This window comes from Glycine soja, chromosome 16 (assembly GCF_004193775.1).
Source record: "Glycine soja cultivar W05 chromosome 16, ASM419377v2, whole genome shotgun sequence".
Classification (NCBI taxonomy): domain Eukaryota; kingdom Viridiplantae; phylum Streptophyta; class Magnoliopsida; order Fabales; family Fabaceae; genus Glycine; species Glycine soja.
In genome coordinates this window covers 24914854-24927037 of record NC_041017.1, presented here as the reverse complement: position 1 = coordinate 24927037, position 12184 = coordinate 24914854, and the positions used below count along the sequence as shown (strand labels likewise).

Genomic DNA, 12184 nt, shown 5'->3' with positions numbered 1-12184 from the left:
CAAGAAGAGTCAAAGGATTAAATCCATACACTATCTCAAATGGTGAACAATTAGTTGTGTTATGGACAGCCCGATTATAGGCAAACTCAACATGAGGCAAACATGCTTCCCAAGATTTAAGATTTTTCTTTAAAACAGTTCTAAGCAGTGTGCCTAAAGTCCTATTGACTACCTCAGTTTGACCATCAGTTTATGGGTGACAAGTAGTAGAAAACAACAATTTAGTACCAATCTTACCCCACAAGGTCCTCCAAAAATGACTAAGGAATTTTGCATCCCTATCACTGACAATGTTCCTCCTCGGTAATCCATGAAGCCGCACTATTTCTTTGAAAAACAAATCAACCACATGACAAGCATCATCCACTTTCTTGCAAGGTATGAAGTGTGCCATCTTAGAAAACCTGTCAACAACAACAAACACAGAATCCTTTCCATTCTTAGTTTTGGGCAGCCCCAAAACAAAGTCCATAGATATGTCAGTCCAAGGATATTCAGGAACAGGCAAAGGAGTATACAATCCATGAGGTTTAACCTTAGATTTAGCCTTTTTACACACAATGCAATGATCACAAAACTTATGCACATCACGCCTCATATGAGGCCAAAAGAAATGCTCTTGCAGAATTTCCAGGGTCTTTTGAACCCCAAAGTGACCCATCAAGCCCCCCTCATGTGATTCACTCACAAGCAACTCTCTAATGGAACACTTAGTCACACATAATTTATTTGCTTTAAACAAGAATCCATTATGCCTATAGTAACCATTTTCAGAAAACTTTTCACATGCAACAAAAATTTCAGCAAAGTCCACATCATGCTCATACATGTCTTTCAAAGACTCGAGACCAAACAGTTTAGTTTCAAGCATAGCAAGTAAAGCATGTCTCCTAGACAGTGCATCAGCCACTATATTCCCTTTTCCCTTTTTATGTTTGATGACATATGGAAATTGCTCTAAAAACTCTACCCACTTAGCATGCCTCTTATTAAGCTTTCCTTGTCCTTTTAAGTACTTTAAGAACTCGTGATCACTATGGATGACAAACTCTTTGGGTAACAGGTAATGCTGCCAAGTTTGTAAAGCTCTAACCAAAGCATACAATTCCTTATCATAAGTTGAATAGTTAAGGGCAGCAGCTCCTAACTTTTCACTAAAATAAGCTATCCCTCTTGCAACAAAACAGCCCCAATACCCACATTTGACGCATCACACTCAATTTTAAATGATTTTGCAAAATTAGGCATAGCAAGAATGGGTGCATTAGTTAACCTATGTTTGAGGGAAGCAAAGGCCACTTCTTGTTTCATACCCCATTTGAAACCCACATTCTTCTTAACAACTTTAGTTAGAGGTGCAGCCAACGTACTAAAATCCTTAACAAATCTCCTATAGAAACTTGCTAAACCATGAAATCGCCTCTCCTCACTCACGGTCTTAGGTGTTGGCCATTCTTGGATGGCCTTAACCTTTTCCACATCCACCGTACTCCCTCAGCACTAACAACAAAACCCAGAAACACCACATGATCAGTACAAAAGGAGCACTTTCTAGGTTGGCATACAATTTTTCTTTCCTAAGCACACTTAAAACAGATTGCAAATGTTCAACATGCAAATCAAGACTAGTGCTATAAATAAGAATATCATCAAAGTACACTACCACAAATTTTCCAATAAACTCCCTTAAAACATGGTTCATCAATCTCATGAAAGTACTAGGTGCATTAGTCAAACCAAATGGCATAACCATCCACTCATACAAACCATATTTTGTTTTAAAGGCAGTTTTCCATTCATCTCCCTCTTTGATCCTAATCTGATTATAGCCACTTTTCAAATCAATTTTAGAAAACACACATGCACCATATAGTTCATCAAGAAGATCATCTAACCTGGGGATTGGATGCCTATACTTGATGGTGATGTTGTTTATGGCTCTATAATCAGAACACATCCTCCATGAGTCGTCCTTCTTGGGTACTAGAATGACAGGTACAACACACGGACTCATACTATCTCTCACCCAACCTTTGCTCAGGAGTTCAGACACTTGCCTTTCGATCTCCTTAGTTTCTTGTGGGTTGCTCCTGTAAGCTGGCCGATTGGGAAAGGACGCTCCTGGAATGAGATCAATGTGATGCTCAATTCCCCTCAATGGTGGCAAACCATCCGATACACTTGCTGGAAACACATCATCGAAATCTTGCAGAAGAGACTCAATACCAGAAGGCAATTTAAATTCATCAAATTGGTTAGCATGCAACATCTGTTGTTGAGAAAACAATAAATAGAGGGGTTGTCTCACGCAAAGCACCTTCCTTACCTCCCTTTTTGTTGCTAAACAAAGTTGTTTGCCCTCAAGTGTTTCACTCTTTTTGTTTTCTCTCTTTTCCCTCTCAAGTGTTTCACTCTTTTTCTTTCCCCTCTTTTCCTTCTCAAGTGTCTCACTCTTTTTCCTCTCAAGTGTCTCACTCTTTTTCTTTTCTCTTATTTTTATCTAATCTTCACAAACCTTTCTAGGAGATAACGGTTTGAGAACAATTTTCTTGTCATCTTGCTTGAAAGATATTTTGTTGGTGAAGCCATCATACACTGCCTTGGTATCATACTGCTACGATCTTCCTAACAGCACATGGGTTGCTTCCATTGGGACCACATCACACAACACCCTATCATTATATCTCCCAATGGTGAGACACACCTCAACCCATTGAGTCACTTTTACCTCTTCATCTTCACTAAGCCACTGAAGTTTGTATGGCCTAGGATGGGGTTTAGCTTCCAAATTCAGTTTGGTCACTAACCTGGAACTTGCAACATTGGTACAGTTTCCTCCATGAACAATTAAAGAGCACAACTTACCATTAATGACACACCTGGTGTGGAAAATATTTTCTCTTTGGTTGTCATCCAGTGGCTACATCTGATTTCCCAACAACTTTCTCACCATCAGCATATCACCCTGCATAGCTTCCTCCTCATACTCTTCTTCTTCCACTTCTTCTTCACTGGTTTCAGACTTACTAGTGACTTCTCCATCAGCCTTCATGATCATGGTCCTCCTGGTTGGACATTCAGAAGTAATATGTCCTCTGCCTAAGCATTTTATGTTTCTGGTTCCAGTATTGGATGAGGAAGTGGAAGTGTTATGTTTGCTTCCACCAACACTGGAGGAGGAAGTGGAAGTGTTATGTTTGCTTCCACCAACACTAGACGCTGCTGACTTTCCACGTGGGGATGTTGCTGCTGGGCTGGACGAATTACCTCTCTCCTTCTTGGATCTGTTGGCCCAGTTCCGGTTGTAAGTATTGGGTGAGTTTCTCCTTGTTGCACTTATTCTTTTAATTTGTAGTTCAACTCGTAGTGCCTTATGTAGCAGTTCATCCAACTCCACATACTCCTGTAATTCAACAACATCTTTGATTTCAGGGTTTAGACCATTCATAAAACGAGCCATTGTGTCTTCGGGTTCCTCTTCGATGTTGGCCCTCACTAACGCCATTTCCATCTCTTTATAGTATTCTTCCACAGTTAAATTCCCTTGGGACAGGCTTTGGAGTTTCTGTCCCAGGGATTCTCCTCTCAATTTGATACCAGATGATATGAATCTTACGAGGCAGAACGCTTGATACTGGATTGTTGACGGAGAGGGACGCCACTTCCAGAGATGGAAGATAAGTCACGGTGACGCCACAAGGAATCAACCTTGATAAGTCAGAATTTGGTTCAACAAGAACCCTGAAAGAAGCTTCCTCACGTATTTGAAAAGAATGCCAAAAGTGTCTTCATTCATTTTGACGAAAATATATATAGTTCACCAAACCCTAAAAATGAAATAAATTGGTGCAGCTGAAAAGGCATAGGTTTCAACCACAACCACCAAATTATTTAGTTAATTGCAATAATTAAAAAAATAAAATAAAAATAAAAATATTGGAAACATGGGCCTTCAATCATCATCAATGGCAGCTATACAAATAACCAGCCTTGTCTCTGTGACGTGTTGGGCTTGTTTAAGTCTGCCTCTGGTCATGGACCCTTCAAGTGCTTCATGGTCGTTGCCCTTAGTTGTGTCCTCATCACTGTATTGGGCCCTTTTAAGTATGCCTCTGGTCATGGTCCCTTCAAGTGCTTCATGGTTCTTTCCCTTAGTTGTGTCCTCATCAGAGGGGCTCCTATTCAAGATGAAGACAGCTCTAGACACTGCCTCTCCCCACAAGTACTTGGGCAGAATCTTGCCTTTCAACATGCTCCTTACCATATTCATTATGGTTATGTTTTTTCTCTATGCAACTCCATTATGTTGAGGTGTGTAGGGAGGAGTCACTTCATGAATTATGCCTTCCAGATCACAAAATTCTTGAAATTTTGCAGAAACATATTCACCACCACATTTGTTCTCAATATCTTGATCAATGAGCCACTTTGCTTTTCTGCCATATTTTTGAACTTCCCTAAGACTTCAAAGACATCACTCTTCCTTCTTATTAGATAAAACCATACTTTCCTGGTCAATTCATCAATAAAGGATATGAAGTATCTGTTTCCACCAAGAGATTCAGTCTGCATAGGGCCACACACATCAGAGTAAATCATTTCAAGTTTCTCTTTTGCCTTGATTGGTACATTTTGTTTGAAAGTGCTTCTTGATTGCTTACACTGTAAACAACCATCACATACTTCACTAGGAGGCTTGATCTGAGGCAAACCTAACACCATTTCTCTTGAGTTTAGCTGAATCAGATCTCTAAAATTTAAATGGCCAAATCTGTAATGCCATAACCACTCTTCACTGTTTACTACAGTGGCAAAACACTTCTATTCTATCACATCAATCTCAATTTTAAATGTTCTATTTTTTGAAAGAGGGGACTTCAAAATGAGCTTTTGATTTCTGTCAAACACTCTCAACATCTTGTTTTCAAGCTTAGTCATAAAGCCCTTTTCTAGTAATTGACCTAAGCTGAGGAGATTACTTTTCATACTTGGTACAAAGAGTACATCAGTGATGCAAGACTGACCTCCATCCTTTGTTTTGATAGGACCTTCCCAATTCCTTCAGCACTCAAAGTTCTATCATTAGCAAATTTGACTTGGCTCTTCACAGATTGATCAAGGTTGAGAAACCACTTTCTTCTTCCTGTCATATGAGTTGAGCAACCTGTGTCTAGGTACTAACAATTATTGTAACACCCTGAAATGTTATTAATTATAAATCGATGTTTGATAGTATTTATTGTGTTGTTTGACTATATGATAGATTTGAATGAGTTTAAGTATGCCTTGAACTAGTCATGTGTAAATTTCTTGATATGGATGCTGAATTATGTGAAGTTTTGTTGAGCTAAGTTGAAAGTATGAGATTTTAGATTTTACCAAAACCTAGATCAATGCAATCATGATACCGGATTCGTTAACCGTTGAATCATCTTCAAAGTTTGTTTGAATATCTCTAAGATATGTTTCTACAGTCTGACCGTTGGGATCTTGAAAGTAATAACTTTTGGTCTCCCGCTAAGCGAGAAACGCGCGCTAAGCGCAATTCCAACCGAGGGGAATTACGCTGAGTGGCCCAAAGCTGCGTTAAGCCCAATTCCAATCGAGAGAAAGTGCATTGAGCGCCCAGAGGGTGCCCTAAGAGAGCCCTAGTGTAGAGGGGGATGCGCTAAGCCTAAATCCTTGCGCTAAGCACAAGAAGTGGGCTTCGGCTTAGTGCGACAGGCCCGCTAAGCGAAAGTTGCAGGTTATAAATACGTCCTTAGCGTGAAAAACACGATTTTCACTCTCCTCTTCTCCCAAAAACGGCTCCCAAACCCTAAAACCTTGTTTTCCACCACCCAAGACCACCGGTGGGCGCCGTGAGCCGCCATTGCTTGCCGTTGGACCCCACACCAAGAGGAACACTTTAATCGGAGCGAAATCCTCAGAATCCTCCTTGAAGATTTGATGGAGAAAATTCCTCAATCCTTCATTTCAAAGTTTCTCTGAGGTAACCTTGACTTCTAAGCCTTCTCCTAGCTAGTTTGAGTTCTTCTTAGTGTCTCTTATGTGTTGGGTATTGTAATAGGGTGTTTTTACACTTCCTTTGAAAAACCCTAGAGAATGAGACATTGTAAAAGTTATCTTTTTATAACCTTGAAGTTATTTTTGCGGCATTCACTGAACCCCGGTCATATTGGCGTGATCGAAATTTCAAAAAGATGTTTCTTTTCTGTAGAATCTGAAATACCCCTCATCCCTTTATGTTTTGACAGTGGTATTTGACCCCAAATGTTACATTTGACCTTGTTTTTGAAATCCATAATAAATTCCTTTCATTTTGGCGTAATAGAGACTTGCGTTGGACCGACAAGCGCGAATGAGAGAGAGACCTCTAAGTGACGCAAAGAGGAATTGACGGAGAGTTCACGATAGGTGAGGGGAGTTATTATAAAATTTACCGTTTTGACACCATAGTTAAGGTCAGGGAACCTAGCTATGAGAATATCTGCCTGTCCCTGTTGCATGTTGATTTTCTTTCAAGAAAACTATGTTTTTAATGAATGGGATGCGATATATCTATTATTGATGAATAACATTATTGTTTATTAAACTTGTGTTGTTTGAAGACCTGGGGAGTGTGAACCTCAGGCATGGAAAATATGTTTATATGCGGAATATGACTCATTGTCGATGTTCCTATTGGTGACTTTAATTGATATATGGTGATGTTGATATTTACGATGATATTGATTTGAGATGACGTTGTTAATGGTGATCATGCCAACATGAATTGATGTTATTATTGATGGTTATGTCAATATGGAATGAGGTTGTTGTGGTTATTGGTGATGTCATTGAAATGGAATGTTGATGATGTTGGAAATGCATTGACAAGTGCATGTTGTGTATGTTCATGGGGCGCGGAGTGCACTGACCTTGTTGGATGGCCTATTTGTAGGGGACAAGCGTGGTTAAAGAATCTAAGCATTCACTGCGGGGATGCTTAGGCGTTTTAATTGGTCCATGGTCTTTGGCACTTGCTTTTGGCCATGTTCATACGTCGTATGTAGTGTATGTTCATGGAGGGGGTGCCCATGTTTCATACCTCATATGACACGGGAAATAGTATAAACTATGGCAATATGTACTTTGTACTAGGGGGTATGTCACCTGGTAGGGAACTCCTTGTGGCCCCAGGTTGATCACCTAGGTGGGGGGGGAGTTATGATGCACGACTGGGTGGCCTCGACAAATACTGCATGGTTTCCTAAGTGAGGTGTCATGTGGACATGCTTAGGGCTATTTCCTTGGTATTGGATACGGTACGTACCGCATTGCATCTGAGAGTTGAGGTCAGATCTGTGCAGTCTTGATTGGATCCATGGATGGATGATGAGTAATTGTTGAATATGGATGATGAGTAATTGTTAAATTTGGAGAATGAACAATTGTTGGATGTGAGTGTTGAATAATGAATGTTGTGCAAGCTCATGATGTTTGCTTATGTTTTCTTGCAAATTGTGATTATTTGGATTCAACATTGGTTCTTTTTATAATGAACTCACCCTTGCAATTTTGTATCGTGTGGTTGATACCTATAATGATCGCGAACCTTGTTCGTGGGAGCAGAATGACAACATTAGGGTGCAGAAAGTGAGATTCTGTTGAGGAGCCGTCAAGCTGACGTGATGACATTGGGATATTTTGGGAGAGAGTTGTGTTTTGTTAATCAACTCCTCCATAGTGGTTCATGATTTCTTTTGTTGGATTAAGGATGTAAATCACATATTTAATTATATGTTCGAACTGATTTAATCTTCATTACGTGTATGATGTGTACTGAACTACTATATTAATATTCATGTATTCGGTTAAACATTCGGTTGAACTACTATATATATTAGTAAAATTCAAATTTACTATGATTTTTTATAAGCAAAATAATGGAGTTTTCATAAAAGAAAGAAAAAGAATTTAATTTTCCAATTATTAGAGTGGTGATATCGTAGCGACAAGGCGGATCGTTACAATTATCACTTTCCCCTTCAATTTGAGTAGTTACCATTAGCAGTACCTGTTCAATGTCCTCATTTTCTTCTTGAGCCAATTTTGCATCATTGCCTTTAGGTTCTCTTTTGTTATTGGGTTTTCTGTAACACTCATCAGCAAAGTGCCCAAACTTTTGATAGTTAAAGCATTGAATACTTCTTTTGTCGAACTTCTTTCTATTAGAAGAGTTTTGGGAATTGGATCCCCTTCCTTTCTTGTGGTCCTTATCACTGTTATGATTTCCCCTCCATTTATTGCTCTTCCATTCAGTTTTCTCTTTCTTCCATCTATCACTATGCTTCTTTGGATTAGACTGTGCTTGCAAGGCTTTTTCACTTTTCTTCTCATTGATCCTTTCATTCATTCTTTGCTCATGAGATTCCAAAGATCCTTGCAATTCCTCTAGGCTAAGCTCTTCAAGATTTTTGGATTCCTCGATGGCTACCACAATATGGTCGAACTTGGGTGGCATGGTTCTAAGCACCTTCTCTACAACTGATTGCACAATTATCTTTTCTCCATAGCCCTTTATTGAATTCACCGCTGTCTGTACTTTTGTGATGTACTCAACAACTGATTCATTCTTTTCCATTTGTAGTAGTTCATATTGTCTCCTCAGAGTTTGCAACTTGATCTTCTTGGTTTTTGTGGCTCCATCATGAGATTTCTCAAGAATGTCCCATGCTTCTTTAGAGGTTTGAGCCATTGCTATCTTTTCAAAGTTAGCAGCATCTACACTTTGGTGCAAAATGAAAAGTGCCTTGCAATCTGTCTTTTCCTTTTCTCTACCAACAACCTTTTGTTCATCTATTGCTCTCTCTCCCACAGGTATATAACCTTCTTCTACGAACTCCCAAACCCCTTGGAATCGCATCACCACGCTGATCTGAATCTTCCAATTTTCGTAGTTCTTTCCTGTGAGAATTGGTAGATTTGCAGGAATTGAGCCAGATATTGTAGCCATCAAAGAACTCCTTCAAGAACACCTCCAAGAACCTTTCTTTCTTTTCTTGTTAGTGATTCTAGCCCCTTCTATCAAAACCAATGCTCTAGATACCAATTGTTGGTACACATTCACTCACTCAATTGCAAGAGATGCAATTCACTCCCTCACACATTCACTCGTGTATCACTTACTGTTCCAAGCAAGGAATTGTACATTTACACACTAGGAATAATACCAGAGACAGAAAAAATGATAGAATGAAAAAACGTATTATTAAGATGTATGTATGTCCTTTTATACAAGCAAAACAGAACAATAACACTTTACACTTAGGCTAGACACTTATAACAGAATTTTAAAATTCCGTTACTTTGTTATATTCAATGTACAATCAAATTTACACCACACAAAATAGAATTAAACTCTCACATATAAAAGTGACTTTTCTCTCTTTTATACACGCACACACATTAGGAAAAATACATGATTACATTATTAACCTGCTTAAAACTAAGTTGTTGTGCGTCTAATCAATTATTGTGTCAAAAGTTATATTTTGAACCTGATTTAAATGGTCATTTCTCTTTTTTTTTAGTAAAATTTCATACTCAATTCATATGCAAAGAGAACTAATTAATTAATGAAAGTATTTGATAACTCTTTTTTCTTAAAAATTTTCTATTTTTAATTATTTTTTTAAAAAATAGTATCATTTAAATTTAATTAAAACATACAGATAGTATAAAAACTCTATGATATTATTTAATTACAAATGATTTATTAATTTTTATGATAGTCATTTTAAAATTCAAACTTAAGTCATTTCTACTTGACTGAGATGATAAAAACCTGGTGACATTATCTTTTTCCCCTTGTAATTATAAGGAGTAGGAGAAAAGAGAATTCCTCTCTAAGAAAAAGTAAAGAAAAGGAAAAAAAAAAAAACTGTTACATAATTATACTATCAATTCTTAATTTCTTATCCATGCCGCGCAAAAAGCTGACTCTATACAAATTACAAAAGAAAGAGGGTACTCGTAAATTCCTAATACATAACACATGAGGAACACTATACTATGACGAAAGAAGCACTTAATTTTATCTATACTTACATGCGAACTCGTAATTACTAAAACAGCTTTCAAGGCAAGAAACCGTAATTACTAAATCCATTCGTAATAATAACATTATTACGATTCGCATTCGCAGTGCTATCGGCAGCATTGTCGCCGCCGACGGCCTTGGACTCCGATGCGGCGGCTGCGGAAACCGCCGGAAAATGGCCGCACTTATGGCAGCGCGCGGTGACGGCAAACGGCGCGCGACACGAGGGACACGAGGAGTGCGACGCGAGCCACGTGTCGACACACGCCACGTGGAACCCGTGGCCGCACTGCGGCAGCACCCGGATCTCGTCGCCGGCGCCGAACTCCGTCAGGCAAATCGCGCACTCCGACCACTTGCACCGGTCGCCGCCGCCGGCGTAGGTGAACTTCGGCAGTGAATTCACCACTTTCTTCTTGAGGCCCTTGTTCGCCGTCGCCGGCGATTCTCCGGCACCAGAGCCGGAGCCGGCGACGGGTCCCCGGCGGAGCCAGGCGCAGCGCGCGATGGCAACGAGGCCCACCACGCATATGAGGGCGCAGAGGAGCGCCGCCAGGATCACTACGAAGTCCGACTCGACGGCTGCGGCGGCCTCCGGCGGTGGCGCCGCCGCGGATTGGAGGAGTCTCAGCCCTCGTGTCATGTGTGATGGAAGATACTATCAAGTTAGGGTTTTGATAACAATATTTTAGAGAGAGAGAGAAATAAGAGAGGGCAGTGTTTGGCTTGCAGTGTCACGTTTTGGGAAGAAATATAATTGTAATGGGTACTTATAGTTGAGAGGAGGGTTTAGTTCGGTGGGAATTTTGTGTTTTAGGATAAGGGTGAGGTGGTGAAGACTTTTGACTCAAAAAGACTCAGAGAGAAGTGAAAAATCGGAGAAGCTTGATATGGTTCTTAAAATCTTGAATCCCTTTGTTTGGTTTCCGTTTGGCTTCTTGTGAGGTAAGTAGGGAAGGGCATATGTATAGGATCACGTATGATTGTTATGAAATAAAGCCTTGTTCAAAGCTGTCTAACGTTATCTCCTTAAACATAATTGTTAGACCCACAATGAATTGTGATGATGATAAGAAGGGCTAAATTGATTATCCGTTGACACAGAAAAAAATTGATGAGCACTTGTCTTTTGTTGTTTTTACTTGTCTATTTTGAGAAAATTAAGAAAAGAAAAAAAAAGGATGAAGGAAAAAATTAATAAAAAAAATGATAAAATGATGTGATAAAAATAAATAAAAATAGTAAAATGAGATGAAAAAGTTTAAATTTATACTTAAAATAATTTCTTTATTAATTAGGATTAGATTGAATTGTTTTATTAGAAGTTTAATTCAGTTGACTTGTGTGTTAGAGTTATTATAAATTTTTGGTAATTGTGTATGATTCCTAAAAAAAATGATTGGATTGCTTTCCTTCCTTTCTTCAATGCATGTGAATTTGTTATTTGTTTGGTTTTCCAGTGGTGAATAATTACAACTATCTATAAAAGAGAAAAAGTAACAATTAGTGGTCAAAGAACATTTTAGTGGGTGCTATATAGAATACTAGAAAGCATATATAGGATGTTGGGGGTATTGAGGGTAATTAATAAAATGACTATTTTTTCTCATCTAAAATGATATGGTCGAGAAAGGCGAAGGAGAGATAGGTTCATAATATGGGAGGAAAAACAACATATCATTAGAGCATAGATGCCTAGGACATGCGTTTATCTCTTTAGTGCCTTGAATGCGATAAATACCTTCTTTTTTCTTTTTTAGAGTCATGGATGCAATAATTAAATTGAGAATAACAGTATTAAACTACTTAGTTCATCATTCAAAATCAAGAATATGTATGTATTTCTATCACACGCATCTTTTGAATGTGAATCTAACTTAGGCAACTTTAAATTTCACACTGAAAAGGAATACACCAAAGAATGATCAACTTCAAGCCAATTGTACCAATATAAGTCTAAAGTTTCGTCTTTGCTGCAGTATCCTACCAGCATTCATTATGTTGTCAACTTTTCAGAACCTACTTTGTTGATGACTTATATATAACCAAGAATTGCAATTTGCAAGGGGCCCTCTTCTATTTTATGTTTCTAGGAAGATA

At 38.7% G+C, this 12184-nt stretch overlaps 2 protein-coding genes across 2 annotated transcripts; both read right to left on the bottom strand.

The window, feature by feature from the left end:
• Positions 1 to 4338: 4338 nt before the first annotated feature.
• Positions 4339 to 8998, bottom strand: LOC114389883. Its single transcript, XM_028350595.1, has 4 exons — positions 8060 to 8998; positions 5005 to 5177; positions 4684 to 4771; positions 4339 to 4566 (listed from the first exon to the last, which is right to left on the bottom strand). Exons 1-4 carry the CDS (start codon positions 8996 to 8998, stop codon positions 4339 to 4341), a joined length of 1428 nt encoding a protein of 475 aa, XP_028206396.1.
• Positions 8999 to 9819: 821 nt separating this feature from the next.
• LOC114390092 (RING-H2 finger protein ATL8-like) lies at positions 9820 to 11043 on the bottom strand. Its single transcript, XM_028350777.1, has one exon. It carries the CDS (start codon positions 10725 to 10727, stop codon positions 10122 to 10124), a length of 606 nt encoding a protein of 201 aa, XP_028206578.1. The 5' UTR covers positions 10728 to 11043; the 3' UTR covers positions 9820 to 10121.
• Positions 11044 to 12184: the final 1141 nt, after the last annotated feature.